The sequence below is a fragment of the Protobothrops mucrosquamatus genome, unplaced genomic scaffold (assembly GCF_001527695.2).
Source record: "Protobothrops mucrosquamatus isolate PMUCROS unplaced genomic scaffold, P.Mucros_1.0 scaffold280, whole genome shotgun sequence".
NCBI lineage: Eukaryota > Metazoa > Chordata > Lepidosauria > Squamata > Viperidae > Protobothrops > Protobothrops mucrosquamatus.
The window spans coordinates 20,753-44,714 of NW_015386624.1; the positions used below are offsets into that span (position 1 = coordinate 20,753).

A 23,962-nucleotide genomic window follows, 5' to 3' on the forward strand; every position below is an offset into this window, starting at 1 on the left:
TTGGAACATTTGAGGAGAAGAACTAAACTTTATCATAGCTTTTGCAGATGTCCTCTCTTAGCTGAACATTCTTTTCTGACAATGACATCTGAAGCTTTCACCTCTAGTTTCTCTCTGCCGCTCAAATGTTTAGATCACATGCCACATTTTTGAGAACTTACTAGTTTCTCTCTCACGGAAGACATTATTTTCTTCCAAATTTGGATTATTTCCCATCAACAAAAGTCTAATTTGCTGTCTTGGTTTTTTAAAAACATTTTAATTGCTTTGCTTAATTGCTTTGGTTTGGGTTTTCCTGATTTAGGCTGTTAAAAAACCACGTGCCTTCATCTTGCTAAAGTAACATTTTGGGATGTTTTAAGTTTTGTTTTTGACAGAAACAGATAATGATACTAGGGAAATAAAACATGTGGAAAATCCCCTGAATGACTTGAAGTTGCTTCCCAGAAATATATATATATATTCTCAGAAATATGTATATATATATATATTCCCAGAAATGTGTGTGTGTGTGTGTGTGTGTGTGTGTGTGTGTGTGTGTGTGTGTGTATATATATATGTATATATGTATATATGTATATATGTATATATGTATATATGTATATGTATATATCTACCATTTATTTAATTTCCCTCATGCCCCAAACCTCTCTGTCTACCAAGATCTGCAAAACAGGAAAAGAGGGGATAACTGCAGAATGTCTTCTGATTGGCAATTCTAGGAGCCTTCTGTCTTTAAAACAGCTATCAGATTGCAAGTAAGGTACTGAGGCCACCCAGCCTTTTTTTGTTCCTGAAGGAAAGCATACATCTTGGACAAATCTCCTGACAGAAGCCAGTGGTTCTAATTCCAGTGTTCCTTCTTAGCTGTGGCTGTGACCTCATCCTTGGCAAGTGACAGCATTCTTTTGGGGAGGTTACTGCTTCTTGCTAAATCTAGGGCTCTCTTCTCTTTGCCAGATACACCACACTTCCCAGCAGAAAAGCTCTGAAGAACTCACGGCTGGTGAGCCAGAAAGATGATGTGCACGTGTGCATCTTGTGTTTGCGAGCCATCATGAACTATCAGGTATCGCTGGCCTGACCCTTAGGAGTGCTGGCTTTGAGCTGGGATAGGGGTTTTGGGGGTGCTTGGCTGTGGTGAATTTACAGGAAACTTGGACTCTACCCTAATAGAATAAATGATTTTAAATTTGTGTATGCATTTTATTACATTTATAATTTGCTTTTGCCCCAGGAGAACTTTTGGCTTGAACACCTGAGAGATTTTGGGGGGGCAGGAAGAGAAAATAAAGTACCCTATTGTTACTTCTGCTGGCACAGCACCTCCTGCTGGTCATTTTTAGCCCCAAGCTTGGCACTTAACCTCAGTTGTTTTTGGCTCTCCAAGCAGTGTAGTATCTTGACTGGACCTAACCTCTAATGTCAGTACCAGTAAAGAATTTCACTTAGCTATGCCTTAAAAGTTCCATTCTGTCTAAAGAATATACTTGAAAATGGAGTGTCAGAAGATGGGGGACACCATTCCTAAATAGTGGGTATTTCCAAAGAGATATCTGGGTGGTGAGTTGCAGTGCAATTGGTATGACTCCTCTTTGTTAAATTAATATACTTTTCTTTTTTACTTCTCCCTCCCTGTTATCCAAGTATTCTGTTTGAGTATTTGTAGCTATCTAACTATGCATCAGATTTATGTGTAACAAAGCTATGCTATATGTGATATTTTAAAGGACTTAATAATTTATTTACATGGAATGTCTTTTTAAAAAACATATATGCCTACCCAGTGCTTTTTTTGTAAAAAAAAAAAAAAAAAAGGTGCGGAACTCACACACGTCATACAACCCACCTTGCCTACCCTACAAGGTTCCATCCAAAAAAGGTGCTGGAACTCTGTTCTGGGCGTTCTATGACAAAAAAAGCCCTGTGCCTGCCTACTCATCATGACATCCCTTTTCAGGATAATTAGCTTAATGCAGAGTACAGAAAAATATTAATTTACAGGAATAATAATAATAATAATAATAATAATAATAATAATAATAATAATAATAATAATAATAATAATAATAATAATAATAATAATAATAATAATAATAATAATAGTAGTAGTAGTAGTAGTAATAGTAATAGTAATAGTAATAGTAATAGTAATAACAACAACAACAACTCGATAGGTAGATAAAAATGCCAAATCCAGTCTGAATATCTGGCCAACTGTGCGATGATCAATGATGATGATGATGATGGTGACGACGACACAAGGGTCAAAAAAAGAAAATGATTAAATCTACTTTACATAAACACCTTTCTCTGTATCTCTATACCTTTTTATTGTTGCAAATCATCCTTGTTTCAAACACATTTGCACAGTGCTTCATATACTGTTATCTGTTGTTTACAATTCTCACTTCTCTCTTTTTTTTAACCACCTTTGTCTATATATGTGTTTATGGAGATTCTCAGTCATCCAGGTCATCGTTGTCCCAAATATGCTTTTTCAAAAGGCAACTGCACTTTATTTTTCCTTGAAGACATTTCCCTTCTTATCCTAGAAGCTTTTTCAGTTCTGACACTCAGAACTGAAGAAGCTTCTTGGATGAGAAGCAAAACATCTTCAAGGAAAAACAAAGTCCAATTTTCTTTTGAAAAAGCACCCTTGGTACTTTATATACTGTTATGTGTGTTACATCTTAAATAAAGCTATCTGTTTAGTTGGCTGTTTCTTATAACTTCTAATATTTATATAAATCCTCTTCCCTTCCAGTATGGATTCAATTTGGTTATGTCACATCCTCACGCTGTTAATGAGATTGCCCTCAGTTTGAACAATAAAAATCCCAGGTAAGACAACTTGATACTCAATGAGCCCCATGGAAATGAAGATAGTTGTTTAATTTTGAAATGGTTTACTAAAGCTTATATGGCGCAGTTTACATGGATTACATTAATATTGAAAAATGAGCGATTTCAAGATTATTTCATTAATTTTGTGTTTCTAATATCATGGAAATCATAGAAATACAAATATTCTGATAAGTTTAGAAAACACAATCTTCCAAACTCTACTAGAAGTGCAGTCTTCTGGGTTCTTTATAAAAAAGGCAAATAGGTATTTTCTGAAAGAGTTGAAAGTGACCTAGATAGAAGTATTGTGTCCCATAGTGTGAGGCCAAACAAATCTTTCTTTTGACTTACTATTCCTGCTAATCAAGCAGAGTGAGCAGGTGTCAAGGTTCCGATTAATGGACCCAAACAAATCAGAATTCCAAAGCCTGATGTTTCCTCAAAAAAAATGTTTATTGGATACATAATATAGGTAATCCCCGAGTTACGAGTGTTCACTTAATGTTTGTTCGAAGTTACATGATAAGGGCCCCTAGTGCTTAGGAGCAAGACCCAAAATTACAAATATTGCATCACTACGGCAGTCGTTTGTCCTTACGAGTGACTGCAGAGGCTCTGCAACATTCACCCTGATTATTCCCTTCCTCCCCACCCCCGCCCCGGGTCTCCCTAGGCGTCAGGCTTTCAATAATCACCCTGCGAAGATCAAGATCCTTCGCTTTCTTGGCTGCTCGAGGTCTTCGATGCGTTTGCAGAGAATGGAGGCCTAAAGTAACACAAGATCATGTGAGATCTCACGCTACTGATCTCACGTGATCTCATGGTACCTTAGGCCTCTGTTCTATGCAACAGAGAATGGAACCAAAGCTGGGGGATGCTTCCACGTGCCTCCGGAGATCGGATCGGGGCATCAGAGGCCTTTTCCAGGCTGCTGCTGCTCGGATCTGAGGCCAGGGGACGCTTCTGTGGCCCTCTGGTGGCCTGATATGGGTGCTGGAGGCCTTCTCCAGGCCACTGCCGTGCAGAAACGGGTTGCCAGAGGGCCACAGAAGCATCCCCCGATCTCAGGCGGCAGTGGCCTGGAGAAGGCCTCCAGTACCCTGATCCAGCCCCCGGAGGCACACGGAAGCATCTCCCGGCCTCAGAACTGGGCGGCAGCAGGAACCGTGGCAGAGAAGAGACGGATCTTTTCAAGGTGAGTCCGGCATGGTGGGAAGGGAGGGGGGAGTATGAGGTATCTTAGTGAGTAAGGAAGGCCTTGGGGGCCTGTTCCATTACTAGGCCCTCCATGGCCTTTCCCACCCTGAGATACCTCATCTTCACTTAACAAGCAAGGGAGTGATCTCATTTGAGGTACGAGATTCACTCCCACAATTTTTCGAGTTACAAAGGGCAGGCTCCATTATGCTCCTAACTCGAGGACTACCTGTATCGGCATGGTCAAAAGTGAAACCAACTCTTTGCTTTTCCCCCAGGAATTCAATGTAACTAAATGTAACACTTCCCTCCCCCTACCATGCTGTTGATCATGCCACCCAATGAGGGCAATTGGTGGGCTCCGCGACAATTCTTCTCTCCACCTTCCAGGACCAGTTGGAATGACCTTGATTCCCAGGGGATCGCTCTGTGTTTAGTCTAGCAATCCTTTTGGTTTCTCCCTCCCCCCTTTCTCCCAATCTGTGTGGCAACTAAGAACAACAAAGATGGTTTCAGCCAGGTTTGTTTCAAAAGTTGACAGTTGGACTCCCCTAAAGAGAAAGAAGTTCTTGGAAAATAACAAGAATAGATACATATTAATGTGATACTAATTTTCATCTCTGTCGCCTGAAGTTTCCCTAGGCTTTTGGGGATGTTCATCATGAAATTTCTGGATTAATCTGCCTTTACATCTCTGCTCTTTACCCAGGTAGCCTCTGACAAAGGGTAACCCTTCCATTTAACTAGGTACTATCATTTCCCTTTATACAGTCTAGAATCGAGAATCCATTTTATTTCATAATGGGTGTCACCCTCCACCATAATAGGACTTGGAGCTATTTGGGGTACTGGTCTCAATGTTGATTCTATAACTCTTTTCAACAAACTCCAATGAAAAACTGGATGTATCTTCCCCAAGATTCGTAGGAGTTTTAGCTCTACCATGACAGGGCGTATGATTTTTACGATGGGAAAAGAACTGATGAATTTAGGTCCCAGTTTTTTACATGGTAATTTTAATCTTAGGTATTTGGTTGAGAGATAGACTTTCTCTCCTATATGAAATGGTTTCTGGGGGGGATCGCCTTTTATCAGTTTATTCCTTTTGAATCTTGATTGCTTTAGCTAAGGCTCATGTGACATTAGCCCAAGCGTTTTGCAATGAGCTCACCCACTCGGTTTGTGAGGAGGGGGATCTTGGGGATATTCAGGCATAGGAACGAATTCCCTGCCAGTAGCTATCTTAAAAGGAGTAAGTCCAGTACTGCTGTGTACAGTATTGTTGTATGCCAGTTCAGCAAAAGGCAGGTCTGCCCAATTAGTTTGCTGATAGTTAACCTAGCATCTCAAGTATTGTTCCATGCATTCTCTCATTCAGCAACTCCATTTGTACTCGGATGAAAAACCGAGCTGAGTCCCTGGGTGGATCCAATCAGTTTCACAAACTCCATCCAAAATTTTGCTGTGAACTGAACCCCTTGGTTCAATATAACCCTGTGGTGGTTTAAAAATAGCTTTGCCAGCCTCTGGGCGGAAGGGAGACCAGGACATGCTATAAAATGAGCCTGCTTTGAGAAATAACAGTCCAGATTACTGTATTTCCACTATTTTCAGGGAGATCTACAATGAAGTCCATTGCGATTTCCTCCCATGGTTGGGATGGGTCTGCTACTTGTTGTAACAATCCAGGGGGCTTCCCAGGTCTTTTTTTCATAGCTGCCGAGATTGCACAGCTCTTAACATAGTTTTCAATGTCCTTTTTCATCCCTGGCCACCAGAACTGCCGCCTTACCAAGTGTAAAGTCTTTAAAAATCCAAAGTGACCTGCTTGCTTGGCATCATAGCTTTGTTGCAGGGCTTGGACCCTGAGGGTGCTAGGAAGATATAACTTGGAGCTTTTCCAGGCTAGTTCATCTCTATATATCAACACTTGTCTGTTGTCTTTGAACCAGGGGTCCTCTTTCAGCTCAACCTTAAGTTTCTGGATCAGGCTGCTGCCAGGGCTGGTGGATTGCTTTCAGGCTTGGTGTCTAGTGGTCACCTGAGAGGCCTTTTGTGGCAAAGGTATGATAGCATTGACCACTTCCTCACGATTGCTCTTGCCATTCTGGATAACTCGTCAGCTAGGAAGTTCTTCCCTCCAGGAATGTACTTTAAAGAGAAGTTGAAACGATTGAAATATTGCACCCACTGAACCTGCTTGGGAGATAAATTTCCATGGGGTTCTGAGTGCCTTAAGGTTTTATGGTCAGTCCACACTTCAAATGGAATCTTATTCTCCTCTAGGAAATGACGCCAGGTTAGCAATGCCCATCGAACAGCAAACGCTTCCTTCTCCCATACTGCCCATCGCTGCTTTGTGTCGGTGAGTTTTCTGGAGGTGTACGTGCATGGTTGTAGGACTCCCTTGCTGTTTTTTTGAAGGAGAACTGCACCCACCGTAACATCACTGGCATCTGCTTGGATGATAAACTGTTCCTCAGGGTCAGGGTGTTTGAAGACTGGCTTCCCTGCGAACAATGTTTTAAGTTGTTTGAACGCTGCTTGGCATTCCATAGTCCATCTTAAAAGTTGACTGGGTTTTGCCTCCCCCCTTTGTTTTTAACAGTTCAGTAATCAGTAAGGCTATTTTTGCAAAGGAGGCAATGAACTGCTGGTAAAAGTTAGCAAACACCCAAAAGCTCTGTAGTTGCTTGCGAGTCTGAGGGGGTTGCCATTCTAGAATGGCTTTGACTTTGTCTGGGTCCATCTCCACCCCTTCATTTGAGATTCAGTATGCTAGATAGTCAAGGTGGATTTGGTGGAACTTACATTTGGATAGTTTAGTATAAAGGTTCACCTTTAATAATTTTTTGAGCACTTTGCGAACCACTTTGACATGTTCCTCCATCATTTCTGTAAAGATGAGGATGTCGTCAAGATAAACTAGGACCCCTTTGTATAGATGGTCATGTAACACCTCATTGATCAACTGCATAAACATGGCAGGAGCCCCCTGGAGGCCAAATGTCATCACATTGAATTGGGAACTCCACAGCAGGCAATTAAAGACGGTTTTCCATTCATCTTACTCTTACTTCTCACTCAGTAGTAAGCTTCCTGCAGGTCCAACTTGGTGAAAAATTTCCCTTTAGCCATGTGAGCTAACATGTCTTTCATAAAGGGGAGTGGATACATGTTTTCCACACTGACAGCATTTAAGCCCTTGAAATCCATGCACAATCTCAACGTTCCATCTTTCTTTTCTTTGAACAGCACAGAGGCAGCTACATGTGATTTTGCTGGCTGGATGAAGCCCATAGCCAGGTTTTTGTCAATGTATTCTCTTAGTTCATTCATCTCCCTGGGGGGCATGGAATACATTTTTGGCTTAGGGAGTTTTGCTCCCAGCAAGATCTCTATTGCACAGTTAGTGAGGGGGAAGCACATCACACTCCTTCTCACTGAACACCTCGGCCAGATCTCAGTATTCTTTGGGAATGAGTTGGACCCCTGGCAACTGCTCTGATGCAAGTTTCAAAGGCTCAGTTGGCTCACTTTCTGATTCAGTGGAGGTGGCTTTCCTCTCCTGACCATTATGCGTAGTGAGAAGCGGGCCCCCTCCTAATCTTATGATTATACCAAAGGTGCTTTTTTTCATGAGGCAACTGGACTTTCTTGTTTTTCTTTGGTATGGGGTCCCAACAAGGATCCATCCTAGTCTCGGCCCTAGCTGAGACCTCGTACCTCGCAACTGGGGTCACTTCTCTGATTTCCATTTGGTTGAACTTCTCCTTCGGTCTTTCGGCTGATTGCCCATGGACTGCTGCCAGGTACATCCATTCCCCTGACTCATCCCATCCTGCTGCTCTCTTTACTTTCCATTTTAGTGTGAATTATAGAAAGCTGTAGGATAAGATCAAGGCGAACTCAGCCTCGGCAGCCTTGGGGGTACTCTTGCGCTGGAAATCTTCCTCTGCTCGGTATTGATCCCCAACGGGTAGAACTTCTTCCCGCACCACTGGCCTGTCAGATTTGTCTGCATAAACGTTCGGCTGAGCCCCCATCAGTGGAATTCCATCCCTAGTCTAGGCAGTTGTCCATGTCCCATCTGCAGGTGTTGCTCTGGGGTTAGTAGTCGCTTCCCATTTCTTCTCCATCCTGGAATCTTCACTGAGTCTTTACCATCCTCCCAAAAGAATTGGGTAGGTGGCCAGGGCTCAGGACCCCAAAGAGAGCTCTTTGATAGCTTTCTATCTCAGAGCAGAAAAACAAATTTGGAAAGTTGGTTCAATGTCATGGTTCCGACTAATGGACCCAAACAAATCAGAACTCAAGGCTTGAAGTTTCCTCAAAGAACATGTTTATTGTATACATAATATCGGCACGGTCAAAAGTGAAACCAACTCTAACTTTTCCTCCAGGAATTCAATGTAACTAAATGTAACACTTCCCTCCCCCTACCATGCTGTTGATCATGCCACCCAATGAGAGAAATTGGTGGGCTCCATGACACTTTCCAGCACCAGTGGGAATGACTTTGGTTCCCAGGGGATTGCTCTGTGTTTAGTCTAGCAATCCTTTCAGTTTCTTCCCCCTCCCCCTTCCTCCCAATCTGTGTAGCAACTGAGAATGACAAAGATGGCTTCAGCCAGGTTCGTTTCAGAAGTTGACAGCAGGTTTGTGAAATATCACAATCGTTTGTAATATCTTTTTAGTAAGAGTAACAGTATGATGACTTTTTCCTTTTCAGCAGTGGTACATTTTTCAAACTGCTTTCAACTCTGAAAAACTAAACAATACTGTAATGTGGCCTATCGCCAGCTAGTAAATCTGATTTCAAACATATGTTAATTGGTAAAGCAGATGTGCATTTGTTTTGCAGTATTTCAGTATTGTTTGGTCTTACTGAAAGCTCTGTATCAGCCAGAAATACTGCCTGGCTGTGTTGTTAATGTGAATTCATTGGTTACCTAAACTCCCCAGCAAAGTTACTTGTTCATATCTTAAATCAGTTTAGTGCATATTCCTTAACACTTGGCATTAAATGATGGTTGGATGCACATATGGAGAATAGCAGGCATGTGAGCAAGTCATATTTCTGGCATCTTTTGAATATGTTCTATAAAATATTTATAATGTTAACCATAACTATAGTTTCTCTACAGCTCAGGATCTTTTTTTTTTTCTTTCTGCACAGATGACACAATTTTATATCTTGTAATTAATTCCTCTCTTAATCCTCTGAAATTAGATAATGGCATGGGACTGGTTGATTTGTTGGGACCCCCCTCCCCCAAAACACTTCCACCCATTAGATCTGGTAGGAGACATGGTTCCTGCCACTTAAGGAATATCGTCTTGGGGACCCAGGAAATGAGTCTTTTCTGTCATGGCACCCACCCTTTGGAACATGCTCCTTCCAGAGATTAGATGGCTCTGATTCTGCTGGTCTTTCACAAGGGCCTGAAGACATGATTGTGTGCCCAGGCGTGAGACTCAGATTGTCAGAGTCCATGTGATGGTTATTTTAATTGTTGTTTATTGGTTTTTACCTTGGTTGACAACTACATATTTTATTTTGTTGTTGGTTTTATTTTCTAACTCTTCTTAATCACCCGTGTGATGGGCAGCCATGTAGATTGAAAAAAAAATAAAATAAAATAAGCAAATGTAAAAATCATCTGATGGATCTGGTTTTGCCATTTATTAATCTCCTGATTTGGGAGACCACTAGTAGACAGGTAGTAATTCTGCACTTCATTCCACCAAAGTTGGGGGGTTTTTTTTCCTAATAAAAGAGATCTAGCTGAACTAATTCACTGGACTCCACCGAATATGCCATAATAGTCTTCCTTGTAAGAAATCAGACCACTAGTATCTATATATCTGACACTAGGTCCCCTAGGTTTCAAAAATAATTCTTTCCTATCCCTATTTAGATATGCAAAGAACTGAATATGTGTAGGGTTTTTATTTTTCTTTGCACTGCAAAACATGTGCTATACTTCAGTATGTGGATCTACTATATACTATGATGCTTATAGGAATCTGGCTTCAATGTTTACAATACCTTCTAGGTTTTGTTTGAGATATATTAGGGGAAACAATTCAATGATGGAACATGTACTTTGCATATAAAAGATCCTCTCTATGCAGCTCATGGTTCTGAAACTTTTAAGGGGAGAGCCAGACTTTGAGTTACATGGAGTAATGATCAGATTTAGTGTATGGTGAAATGTCTTTTGATTTTAAAGAGCAATTTCAACAATGACATAATTGCAAATGGGGAAGGTATTTTTTTTAATAGGAACTATCAGATGCTGAGCAGCAGATGGAGACTACTCTCACATTGTGATATTCCCAGGACCAATAACCAAAGCTGACAGGAAAGGCCTAATTAGTTCCACATTAGGGCTAGTGCTATGTGTACAAACACAATAACAACACTACTCTTTCCAGATGAATTTTCCTTCCTTCCTTCCTTCCTTCCTTCCTTCCTTCCTTCCTTCCTTCCTTCCTTCCTTCCTTCCTTCCTTCCTTCCTTCCTTCCTTCTTTTTGTAAATTTTTATTGAATGTTTTACAAAAAACATAAAAACTAACACAAACCAATAAAGAGTAAAAGCTATAAAGAAAGAAAGAAAAAGAAAAAAGAAAAAGCGTAGAAAGAATCAAAAGAAACAGAAGGATCTTCCAGTTTTCTTTGCAGTAAATATAAGTGCAATTACAAAATTATCTCTTACATTGTTTACAAAAGAAACTCACTCTTTTCTATTATGGGTTTTTTTATAACTATTAAAACCACCAATTATAAGTCCATTTTTTCCGTTTTATGCAAAAAGTCTGATAGGAGTTTCCAGTCAACCATAAATAAGGATATTGTTTCTTCTCTATTCAAACAGGTTATTTTAGCCATCTCTGCAAGTTCCATCATCCTCACCAGCCATTTCTCCATTGTGGCTTCCATGATTTTTTTCCTAGTTGCTTGTCCATCAGTTGTGTGTCTCCTTTCTCTCCCTAGGACAAAAGCCCTGGTATTAGAATTGCTGGCTGCTGTGTGTCTTGTGCGAGGTGGCCATGAGATCATTTTGGCTGCCTTTGAGAACTTCAAGGAGGTGAGATTGCTTTTATTATCTATTTAAAAGGATAGGTATCAAACTCTGAAGATCCAGGGGATTGTAGGTTTTGAAGTCCAACGTATCTGGATCACCAGATTGAGGAAGGGTATGCAAATAATAAGGAAGCAGATGGAAACAATGGTTAGATGAAAGGACTTTGATCACCACCCAGAGACAGATACAAACGGGGAGGGAGGAAAATAGAGAAAAACTGATATAATAATAACAGTAATAATAATAGAGTTGGAAGGGACTTGGAGGTCTTCTAGTCCAACCCCCTGTTCAGGCAGGAAACCCTACACCATTTCAGACAGTGTTGGAGCATTCACAACTTCTGGAGGCAGGTTGTTCCACTGATTAATTGTTCTAACTGTCAGGAAATTTCTCTAGGTTGCTTCTCTCCTTGATTAGTTTCTATCCATTGCTTCTTGTCCTGCTTTCAGGTGCATTGTGGCAGCCCCTGAGATATTGGAGCACTGCTATCGTGTCCCCCCTCGTCCTTCTCTTCATTAAACTAGACAAACCCAATTCCAGCAACTGTTCTTTATATGTTTTAGCCTCCAATTCCCTAATCATCTTTGTTGCTCTTCTCTGTACCCTTTCTAGAGTCTCAACATCTTTTTTACATCATGCTGACCAAAACTGAATGCAGTATTCCAAGTCTGGCCTTACCAAGGCATTATAAAGTGGTATTAATACTTCACGTGACCTTGAATCTATGTTTATGCAGCCTAGCATTCTGTTGGCTTTTTTGGCAGCTGCAGCACAGAGCTAGGTCATATTTAAGTAACTGTCCACTAGGACTCCATGATCCCTCTCACTACTATTGAGCAAGATACCCCCTGTACTGTGCATTTGGTTTTTCTTGTCTAAGTGTAGAACCTTACTTTTTTCAGAATTGAATTTCATTTTGTTAGATAGCGCCCAGTATTCAAGTCTGTCAAGATCCTTCTGTATCTTGAGCCTATCTTCTGGAGTATTGGCTATTCCTGCCAGCTTGGTGTTGTCTGCAAATTTAATGAGTTCCCCATCTGTCCCCTCATCCAAATCATTGATGAAGATGATGAAGAGCACTGGGCCCAAAACAGAGCCCTGGGCCACCCCACTATACACTTCCCTCCTTGTAGATGCAGTTCCATTGAGGACCACATACTGAGTACGGCCGGTCAGCCAGCTACAAATCCATCTGGTGGTGATGCTATCTAACCCACATTTTTCTATCTTATCAAGTAGTAGGTTGTGGTCTACTTTATCAAATGCCTTACTGAAGTCCAAGTAAATTATATACAGCATTCCTCTGGTCCTCTGGTCAAAGAATGCAATAAGATTTGTCTGGCATGATCTATTTTTGACAAACCCATGTTGGCTTTTGGTTATGACTTTGTTTGCCTCTAGGTGTTTGCTGATTTGTTGCTTGATTCGGTATCTTTTCCAGAATCTTCCCAGGTATTCAGGTCAGGCTGATAGGTCCGTAGTTTCCTGGATCCATTTTTTCCCCTTTTTTGAAAACAGAAATTACATCAGCTCATTTCCAGTCCTCTGGTAGTTCCCCAATGCTCCAGGATCTTTGAAAGTGGTTCTGAGATCACATCTGCCAGGTCCTTCAGAACCTTGGGGTATAATCCATCTGGTCCTGGTGATTTGAACTCATCTAGAGTAGACTGGTGCTCACTTACCATTTTCTTGCCTATTTTAGCTTGTGTTTCAAATCTGTTTTCTATGGTACTGTTTCTGATAGGTTGGACTGTTTTTTCCCTTTGTGTAAAGATGGATGCAAAAAACAAGTTAAATAGTTCTGCTTTCTCCCTGTTGCTTGTCACCTTCTTGCCACTTTCTCCCACTAATAGACCAATCATTTCTTTAACTTTTTTCTTGTTTCTTACATGTTGAAAGAAGCTTTTTTGTTATTTTTGATTTTTGTGACAAGCCTTAGTTCATTTTGAGCCTTAGCTTTCCTTACTTCATCTTTACAGGCTCGGACTATTTGCTGATATTCTGCCTTGGTTATGTGCCCCTTTTCCCACTTTTTATACTTGTGCTTTTTGTCTTTCAATTTCTCTCTGAGAAATTGAATCACGTGTTCATTAGATCACGTGTTCATTAGATGTTCCAGTTGGCTGCCAGTCCTGTCAAAGCTTGATCTAATAAAGAAAAGTATAAAATGAACACAGCCTGAAATGATTAAAGAAAAACCAGTAGGCCCTCAAGGTGTGACTCAAAAGACAAGGAGCATACCTGTGTTTCTGTGGGGATAATTCAAACACAGTACTTGCCCTCTTGTACCATCTACTGATAACAAAACTCTCTTTCTCTGGGTATGTGACCAAAGAAAGAAATTACTCTGGGAATGTACATGAAAGTAACCACTGCGCAGCTATGTGGAGGAGCACATGTGTCAGTATCAGTGGAATGATCTGTATTTAGCAGGCTGATCAGGACTGCAACATGTTTATGATCCGGATGTGCTCTCTTTTCTTAGGTATGCAAAGAGCAGCATCGCTTTGAGAAACTGATGGAATATTTCCGTAATGAGGATAGCAATATTGACTTCATGGTAAGTAGTTAAAAAAAAATATGCAAGAATGAATTTGCTTTGAAATTGTGTATACCAGCAGCTCATTTAGCCCAATGCTGGGAGGAAACAAAGTGACACATTGGATATATGTTATCTGTCTTGATGATCAATTGTACTCAACGTAGAACCATTCGTTTAGCGACTGTTCAAAGTTTTAATGCCCCTGCAAGAGTGACTTACAACTGGTCCTCTCACAACGTTGCAGTATTTCCACTCATAAGATCATGATTCTGGCAGCCATCATGCATTTACAATGGTTGCAATATCCTTCAGACACGTGATCACCATGTGTGACCAAGCAAAGTCAATGGGGAAGGTGGCAGGGAAGCTTGCAAGTTGTGGTCACATGATGTCTCACTTAATGACCACACACCTTAATGATAAATTTTCCAATCCCTATTGCGGTTGTAAATTGAGGACTAACTGTATTCCATGGATAATGTAGGACTTCTGCTGTCCCCAACTATGCTATCATGGATTCACCCATGCAAGAGACCATAAGTCAGTGATGGAGCATATATTTGGATTCAGAAAGTCATTGATCATCTTAGGCAAGATTGGGAAAGGTTTCTATGTAAAATCCTAGACAGATAAATCTATCAGTGAAAATGTAGGAGTAGGGAGTCTTTATCAACCCAAGGAAGAATTTACTCTAAGGCAGGGGTCCCCAGCCTGTGGGCTAGGGCCATTACCATGGCGTATTGGCCACCAGGCCATGTGAGTAGTTGGCCCGTGCGTACCTGTGCATGCAGGCTCACTGCCTCATTCGCACGAGCATCTCCGTGAGTGTCGCGGGCATTCATGGCCTCACTCAAGCGAGCAACGGGTGTTCATGCACACACACGCCCGTGCATGTGTTCACTCCCCACAAAATCATCCCTGCTTTCCCCTCTCCCCCCCGCTCTGGGCCGCCAACTCCAAAAAGTTGGGGAACTCTGCTCTAAGGAATCCCTAAAGAATATGGATTAAATCAGGTGTAGTCAACCTTGGCTCTTTTATGACTCGTGGACTTCAATTCAATTCAAGCTTAGCTGGCTCAGGAATTCTGGGAGTTGAAGTCCACGAGTCATAAAAGAGCCAAGGTTGACTACCCCTGGATAAGATGGTCTCAGTAAATGAAACCTGAAACTTCCTCTTCCCCCTTCTCCTTCTCCAGCAAAAGTTTAATCCATGGTTCTCTGCGTGGAGCAAGGGAATCTGTGCATGGAAGGATGGTGGGACTTGGCTATCTGGAAATTATATAGCATGTGTTGCATTTTAAAAAACCAGTGCTCTGTTTTTTTTTCTTTTCAAAAAAGAGGTCTAGAATCCAAGGGGGAGTAAATAACTGAATCTGTGCGTCCCAATTCCAGCTGCCTTTTCTCTCTTTTATAGGTAGCCTGTATGCAATTCATCAACATTGTGGTCCATTCAGTAGAGGACATGAACTTCCGAGTGCACTTACAATACGAGTTCACCAAGCTGGGTTTGGAAGAGTTCTTACAGGTATCATTTTATCCCATCGCAACGTAAATCTCAAGTGGTATTAAAATTTGACAATGTTTAATCATCTTTCTCTAAGGCTCATTTAAACTCCGAGTTGACCATGATGTCTAAGGACGGGGCTCTTTTTTACTGTGTTCTCGTGATTACTGGTGCTGCTAGCTGTGGTGCTGGGAGTATAGCCTTAATTACTTCGGTCTTTACGCTGTTGTACTGTGGCAGTCTCAACAAGGTATCTGCCAAAAAATTCTTTCCTCCAGGCAAATAGCGGAGGGTAAAATTGAAGCGCTGGAAGTGTTGGGCCCACCGTGCATGTATAGGGGACAGCTTCCTCGGGGTCTTCAGCGCTTCTAGGTTTTTGTGGTCAGTTACTCCCTTCTAGAAAATGCCTCCATGTGGGAGAGCCCATCTTACAGCATAAGCCTCCTTCTCCCATACCGCCCAGCGTTGTTTTGTCTCAGTTAATTTTTTAGATGTGTAAGCACAGGGCTGTAGCTGCCCTTTTTCTTTCTCTTGGAGCAGTACTGCACCCATGGCCACACCGCTAGCGTTGTCCTGGATGTCAAATGGTCTCCCTGGGTCTGGGTGTCTCAGTACCAGCTCCGTGGAAAGAAGTCTTTTTAACTTTTCAAATGCAGCTGGCTGGGTTTCGCCCCTTTGGTTTTCAGCAAATTTGTGATGGGCAGGGCAATTTGTGCGAACGAGGGGATGGACTCTCTATAGAAATTGGCGAAGCCCAGGAAGCTGTGCAGCTGCTTCTTTGTGCGTGGTGTGTCCCAATTTAAAACGGCACTCATCTTTTCTGTATCCATTTCTACCCCCTTGTGTGAGAGCCGGTAGCCTAAATAGTCAATTTTTTTCTTTGTGGAATTCGCACTTTGAGAGCTTAGCATACGGCTTAGCCGTGCAGAGTTTCTTTAAGACTGCCTTGACCAATTTCACAGGCTCAGCTTTCATTTCAAATGTAGATTAAGATATCGTCCAGGTACACCAAACTCCTTTGTATGGGTGCTCATGTAGCACCTCATTTATCAGTTGCATAAACACTGCAGGGGCTCCCTATAACCCAAAGGAGCACTTTAAATTGAAAATAACATAGTGGGCAGTTAAAAGTCATCTTCCACTCATCTCCCTCTTTGATCCTGACTCGGTAATATGCCTCCCGTAAGTCCAGTTTAGAAAACACTTTCCCTCTGTAAAGGTGAGCCAGCATGTCCTTCATGAGGGGCAAGGGGTACAGATTTTCCATACACACAGCATTAAGACCTCTATAGTCCACACAGAGATGAAGAGACCCATCTCTCTTTTCCTGGAACAGCATCAGGGCTGCCACCGGGACCCTTGCTGGCTGTATGAAGCCCCAGGCTAGGTTTTTATGTACAAACTGCCACAGTTTGTCTAGCTCCCTAGGAGTCATAGAGTATATCTTGGGCTTAGGGAGTTTGGCTCCAGGGACAATCTCAATAGCACAGTCTGTGGGCCGGTGTGGGGGAAGTTCATCTGAGCCCCTCTCACTGAATCGTGGTAGTCTCTGGGTATGTCTTTCAGTCCCTCGCTTTTTGCGGCTGCCGCCAGTTCTCGGTCAGGTTTCCCCTTTTTGCTCTTGTGGCTTTTCTGCTTTTCTGTTCCTTTGGGAATTTCAAGCTCCCTTCTCGCCAATCTACCCGTGGGTTCCATCTTTTCAGCCACGTCAGTCCTAGGACAAGGGGCCATTCCATACCAGGTGTCACTATGAAAGTTAAAGTCTAGACCCAAGGGTTCATCTGCCAATTTCAAATAAGTTATGTTCTCCATAATTCAAATTCTCCCTAATTCTCCCTAATTCAAAAGCATGTCTATATCATAGAAACAAAGCTGATTAATAATTAAACCTTCTTTCCAGAAATCCATGAAAATTATAGTTCTCTGATGGGGTTTAAAGACTACTAACAAAACACCCATCATCTCACCAAATAATCGGATCCAGAATTCTGTAGGCATGAGGATGGGAGTGAGAGAAAATCATGATAAAGTAACATACATCTGTATTTTTAAATTTTTCTATTTTTTTCCACAGATGGCTTGATATTTATCATGGAATACTTTAGTGGTTTATTTTTGTACAGTAATTTCATTACCAGTAGTTTGGGCCTCTTGGACTGATGAGGTAGAACATGTCTATGGGATAAATCTTTGAGGAAGTCATGAGTAGCTCAGAGGGGCTCTATTTTGGCCTTGCTGGGGACCTGGTGGTATCCAGGAGAACACTAGGAGCCCCTGGCCTTTAAGACTGTTTCATTCTCTCCAACAGAAGTCCAGACACACAGAAAGTGAAAAGCTGCAAGTACAAATTCAGGCCTACCTGGACAATGTGTTTGATGTAGGTGGGTTGCTAGAAGATGCTGAGACCAAGAATGTGGCTTTGGAGAAAGTAGAAGAATTGGAAGAGCACTTATCGCATGTAAGTGCACAGCCTTTTCTTTAGCATGGAAAAGCCTTGTTGGTTGGGCAGCTAATCCTGGAATCCATTTTGCCTATGGGAACTACATAGACTATTTTAAAAAATTGTCCTTCCCCTTTCTTATTATTTACTCTTAATGTAAAGGAGAATATGTCATCGAATAAGGGAAGCTCCATTCAGTTGCAAAAACATGTATCTGTCCTCTTTTAAGCTAGTAACAAGCTCACCCAGTTTTTAGAACACAGGGATTTTCATTGTAAAGTGTTCAATAGCTGATCCACCTATTGTGTACCTTAACTCAAGTACAGGTAGTCCTCCACTTAACAACAGTTCATTTAGTGACTGTTTGAAGTTACATCACTGAAAAAAATGACTTATGACCGTTTTTCACACTTACGATCCCCATGGTCACATGATCAAAATTCAGATGCTTGGCAACTGACTCATATTTATGACGGTTGCAGTGTCTTGGGAGTAATGTCCACACCTTTTGCAAACTTCTGACAAGCAAAGTCAATAGGGAAGCCAGATTCACTTAACAGCTATGTTACTAACTTAACAACTGCAGTGATTCACTTAACAACTGTGGCAAGAAAGGTCATAAAATGGGGCAAAATTCACTTAACAAATGTCTTGCCAAGCAACAGAAATTTTGGGCTCAATTGTGGTCCTAAGCCGAGACTACCTGTAGGTGAGACAGAGATTTTTCTAGCCTTGCCTGGAGATGCCAGGAATTATATTAGGGAGTTTGTGCATTCAATATAGGAGGTCCCATAAAATTGTCTGAGGTCTAAAATCTCCTGACTAGCCATGCAAAGGGAAGATACAGGTAAGCTAAAACTTGTTTTTAACTATTTTAAAAATACCAATTACTTGTTTTTTTGCAAAAGAAAATCCTTTTGACAGTTTCACTACCTCATTTATGAGAGTCGGCCTCACAAATTGCGTTATCGAACGTATAGTTATCAAACAATAAAAACAGAGTTGTCTTGATTCAAAGGAAAGACCAATTGGTGATTCTTGTTCTGTGTTATTCAGTTGACAGAAAAGCTGCTGGATCTGGAGAATGAGAACATCATGCGGGTTGCTGAGTTGGAGAAACAACTATTACAGCGGGAAAAGGAATTGGAGATTGTCAAGGTACGTAGATCAAAGAAAGGGAATTGAAGATGCTCTCCAGAGGATGGAGGTGTGACTTTGATTTAAAGTGATGGTTTCATGTAGACTTTCCTGGAAGCTGGTCACTGATAAGTTACTATGCTTGCTTATTGCTGTGGATCTTTCTGGCTAAAAAGGAGAACAACATGCATCAATGGAAGCATCAGTTTTCATGGATGTTATCATAGGGTGACAATTTCATCCAACAGGTCAAATATCTATGGAGATTCTCAACCATCAAGGTCATGGTTGTTCCAAAGGTGTTTTTTTCAAAAGGCAACTGCACTTTTGTTGGTTTTTTCCTTTGAAAACATTTCACTTCTCATCCAATAAGCTTCTTCAGTTCTGGACCAACAAAAGTCTTTTTGAAAAAGCGCTTTTGGGATATATGACAGGTTCAAGGCATGCAGAACTTCTGAACCCTATTTGAAAATCTGAAATCCGCAGAATTCCTTGCCTGGCGATTAACATGGAAGGGTTTCCTGCGATTAAGAACTCTTCTAGTTTGAAAGAACTTGTTTCTTCAAGGTTATTCTTTGTCACAGAGATGAAGCACAATTCCTACCTTTGTGAGCTATTTCCCCCCCCCTAAAATATCCTATGATAAAATGCATCTTCTAGCATCCTAATTTGATTTGCCCAATATAGGCAACGAGCGGAAGCAAATAGCAATGTTTTTCTGGACCACACTGTTTCAAACTGCAGTAGGGCAAGAGTTAACGTATTTCCATTCTTCTCTTGAGCTGGATAGGCATCCCACATCTGCTAAACTAATGTGTGGTTTGTATTGACAATTTATTTCCCCACACATTGTTTTCCACGTAGACAGATATTTTCTTCCTATGAAAGAAATTAAATTATGTAACTCATTCTTTATTCTCAGAAGAGTATGGTTGGAGATATTTGTGATTCCAGAGTTCAGCGTACAGTGACCCTTGCAACCTTCCCCATTCTGTATCTGCCAGCTGGGTTGGATTGCAACACTCAAATCTCGAATTCACCTGGAGGTCCCTGAATTGGGGAAGATCTGATTTGATTGGTCCTTTGGGATTAGGATTCCCTGAGATGATAAACCAAACCCTAATCCTAACCATAACTTTGGGTTTTGGTTATAAAATGAAGGGTTTTCTCTCTTCTCCTTTATATATAAAATACCTGAGCACTCCCTAGAATTAGTAAATTACTAAAACTAAAAAAAAAAAGTATCTTTTTCCTTTAGGGTTAAAAGAAAAAAGAGATATTCCCCATAGCAAAGAGAAGCAGAGATGGTTAAATTGATTCCTTTACCCAAAGAAGAGAATATACTTACTCTTATCTCTGTTTTGAAATTGCTTCCGGATTTTGTGCTTGCAATGAGGAAAAAAGAGAGGAAACTTTGATTCTGTTTTTGTGAACTAGATGGGCTTATGGTTATAGAAATGGCTTGTATACCTATTGCGTAAAAGCACAAAAGTTGTGGTTGTAATGTTGTTACCTTTTACTGTGCTAAAGAAAGTCGGAAGTCAGTGCCTTTTTCTTTTTTCTTTTAATAATAATAATAAAGTTGGAAGGGTCCTTGGAGGTCATCGAGTCCAACCCCCTGCTCAGGCAGGAAATCCTACACTATTTCAGACAAATGGCTGTCCAGTCTCTTCTTAAAAACTTCCAGTGTTGGAGCATTCACCGCTTCTGGAGGCAGGTTGTTCCACTGGTTAATTGTTCTAATTGTCAGGAAGTTTCTCATTAGTTCTAGGTTGCTTCTCTCCTTGGTTAGTTTCCACCCGTTGCTTCTTGTCCTGCCTTCAGGCGCCTTGGAAAATAGCTTGACTCCCTCTTCTTTGTGGCAGCCCCTGAGATATTGGAACAGTGCTATCATATCCCCCCTCGTCCCCCTTTTCCCCCCCCCTCTTCTTTTAGTTTTCTACACTTTTTTCCCTTGTATTTTATGCTTTGATAAAATTAATAAAATAAAATTGTTTTTTTTAAAAAAGGATTCTCTGAGATGATAAACGGGGAATGGTTTTTTTAGAGATAAGAAAGCCTCGACTGTATCTCTCTATCTGGAACAGGAGACCTACGAGAGTGCCAGCCACCAAGTTCATACATTGCGCAGAATTATCAAGGAAAAGGAAGAAGCCTTCCGACATCACTATACCTCACATCCAATGGGGAGTGACCACTTGCCGCTGCCACCACCTCCAGAGGCAGAGATCAATTTCAGCGACATCTCTGAGGATGAATTCTGCCTGCCTGTCCTGCCTCCTGTGGAGGCTGCCCCTCCTCCGCCACCTCCTCCGCCACCTCTTCCCCCACCCCCTCCTCCACTACCAGGTAGGCTTTGTTCTGGAGCTGACAAGCCAACATCTTGCCATGAGGAGGGTGCCTTGTTTTATTTATTTATCTATTGTTTCTTCTCTCGTAGATAAGTGTCCACCAGCTCCACCGCTTCCTGGCATGTCTCCTTCGGTGATCCTCACAATGGGCTTATCAGGTAGATAGCGATAGCACTTAGATTTATATACTACTTTATAGTGCTTTACAGCCCTAAGGGGGGCTAAGGGGTTTACAGCGTGCCCCCCAACAAACTGGATCCTCATTTTACCCATCTCAGAAGGGTGGAAGGCTGAGTCAACCTTGAACCGCTCAGGATCAAATTCCTGGCAGTCGGCAGAGTTTGCCTGCAATACTGCATTCTAACTACTGCGCCACCGCTGGCTCAACCCCTATTCCCCCAAATAGACCAGAATAGTAAGACAGCATGGGGGTTGCTGTATACTTGATGCTAGTTGAATGGGGCAGGATTTGAAGATAAATAATGTAAGTAATAATGTAGTTTCCACTTAAAAATACATGTTTCTAGCTCTTATGGGTATAAATTTAGACTGGAAAGTCTGAGAAAAATGACAGAAAGCAAAAAAAACAATTGATAAAATTAAATCAACAACTAGAAACTTGTTTGAGAGTAAATTATGCAATATAACTGAGAAAAATGTATGCTTCCCCCAAAATGCAATTGATGTCATTTGTATGGATGATTTTTCTTGGCATCCCATTTCATTGTTGTAACCTTGAATTTTTAATAGTTTGAATGTCCTTGGGAAAGTGACATATTTTATTGGACAAGAACGGCAGAAACTAAAATAATTTGTTCCCATTAAAAATAGATAGTTTAATTTTGGTTCTGGCTTCAGATATACAGCCTTAAACCTGTTTCTTTGGAAATAAGCCAAAGGAAAATTCATCTGTTTCTTTTGAAATACAAATCAGGCATACCATGTCTGGGCTGCAAAAATAAAACGACAGTGGTACACTGTAATTCTTCGCTGCCTGTTGGAGTTGTCTCGAGTGTTGTGTTGCACATATGGAATGCCTGTTACAGATCAATGAATGAATTCCCTCAGTGCTTGCATACAGTTCAGGGAAAAGATTTGGTGACATGTCCAAATCACATAGATACCATTCTTCAGAAACTATGGTATAGGTCAGGGGTAGGCAACCTTGGCTCTTTTATGACTCGTGGACCAACTCCCAGAATTCCTGAGCCAGCATGGCTCAGCATGGCTCAGCTTGGAAACCTCTCTCTTTCCCCTCAGCATGGCTGGCTCAGGAATTCTGGGAGTTGAAGTCCACGAGTCATAAAAGAGCCAATGTTGCCTACCCCTGGTATAAGGGAAACTAAGAAAAATGAACCAAAACAGAAAATTGCCAAAATTAAAACTTCTTTCTCCAACTGACTTATTGGGAATAGGCTGAGGAGTACTTTCTATTTTCCACACGATCTAGTAATGCCTTGCTCTCTCTGTTCTGCAACAAGCAATCCGGATCAAAAAGCCCATCAAGACCAAATTTCGCTTGCCAGTTTTTAACTGGACAGCATTGAAGCCCAACCAGATCAGTGGGACGGTCTTCAGTGAGCTGGATGATGAAAAGATCTTGGAGGTGAGGGAAACAGAGAAGTGAGTGCTGGCATGAGTTGAGATTTTAAGTACATAGATTTGAAAATTGATTTTCTTTCTTAGCTCACATCCTGTTGTTTTTGTTGTCTGTTAATGGTGTCATGGAACTGAAGCTATGATTTAAATAAATAGTCTGCTCTTCAGTTTGAGTGAGAGAAGGAAAAGTCAGTTTGACTGGTAGTAGAATTAGAAGTAGAATTGGGAAGATAACGCATATGAAGAATAGAACAAGAATAAGAACATGGAAGGACAGGAAATAATTACTTTTATTGCTGTAAGTTGCCTAGAGCAGTGGTGGCGAACCTATGGCACGGGTGCCAGAGGCGGCACTCGGAGCCCTCTCTGTGGCACACATGCTGTTGCCCCAGCCTTGCCTCCCCCCGCGACCCCCTCCTTACCAGCAGCCCCCCTGGAGGAGAGTCGCCCACGAGTGTGGCCCACGCGCAGCAGCACAGCCAAGGACATGGCAGCCAGGCAGCGCAGACAAGACTCTGCCCTCACACCTGATCGTGCACAGTTGATGCTGCGGGGCACGGGCAGAGAGCGTGGCCGCCATGGCGCTGCTGGGCTGCCTGGGCGATCTGCGGCGGGTCCTTGCGGCGGTGAGTGGCCCTGTGAGCAAGCAGGGTGGGGGTGGAGCAAGGGGTGGAGCAGGGGCGGGGCCAGTTTTTGGGCACACGGTCTCTAAAAGGTTCGCCATCACTGGCCTAGAGTCTCTTTTGTGAGATGAGGGAGGGAGGGAGGAAGAAAGGAAGGAAAATTGAAAATAGCCAAAAAGTATTATTGGCAGAAAGTGTGTGCTAGCAATAATAATGGAGCAGCAAAGACAAATGTCATTTGATTTGAATTGTATTGAACGTTCACATTTGTCTGCCACAATTGTGCCTGCAAATGGAGCAGATAATAGGATTCTTCTACTGAAACTCATATTAACCCTTGAACCCACATGGAACCCACTTCTACTGCCCAGCCTAGTGTACTTTTGGAGCCCTTGATTTCCAAAATATACAGGTAGTCCTCAACTTACAACCACAATTGACCTGGAAATTTATGTTAGTAAGTGCGAAATTCGTTAACTGAATTTTGCCCCATTTAACAACTTTTCTTGCCATAGTTGTTAAGTGAATCACTGGAGTTGTTAAATTAATAACATGGTTGTTAAGTGAATGTGGCTTCCCCATTGACTTTGCTTGTCAAAATGTGGCAAAAGGTGACTACAGTGTGACCCTG

At 41.7% G+C, this 23,962-nt stretch overlaps 1 protein-coding gene across 1 annotated transcript in view; it reads left to right on the forward strand.

Annotated features, from left to right (window-relative positions):
* The window catches only part of FMNL3 (formin like 3), a gene marked incomplete at its 5' end in the record, with an annotated part of 53,582 nt that overhangs the window by 15,417 nt on the left and 14,203 nt on the right, over nt 1–23,962 (forward strand). Inside the window, 10 exons of the mRNA XM_015814744.1 lie at nt 961–1,069; nt 2,768–2,844; nt 11,046–11,139; nt 13,622–13,696; nt 15,092–15,202; nt 17,490–17,639; nt 18,678–18,779; nt 20,846–21,107; nt 21,199–21,267; nt 22,591–22,715. Of these exons, the coding sequence (XP_015670230.1) occupies nt 961–1,069; nt 2,768–2,844; nt 11,046–11,139; nt 13,622–13,696; nt 15,092–15,202; nt 17,490–17,639; nt 18,678–18,779; nt 20,846–21,107; nt 21,199–21,267; nt 22,591–22,715 (1,174 nt within the window). The remainder of the gene's footprint in view (nt 1–960; nt 1,070–2,767; nt 2,845–11,045; nt 11,140–13,621; nt 13,697–15,091; nt 15,203–17,489; nt 17,640–18,677; nt 18,780–20,845; nt 21,108–21,198; nt 21,268–22,590; nt 22,716–23,962) is intronic.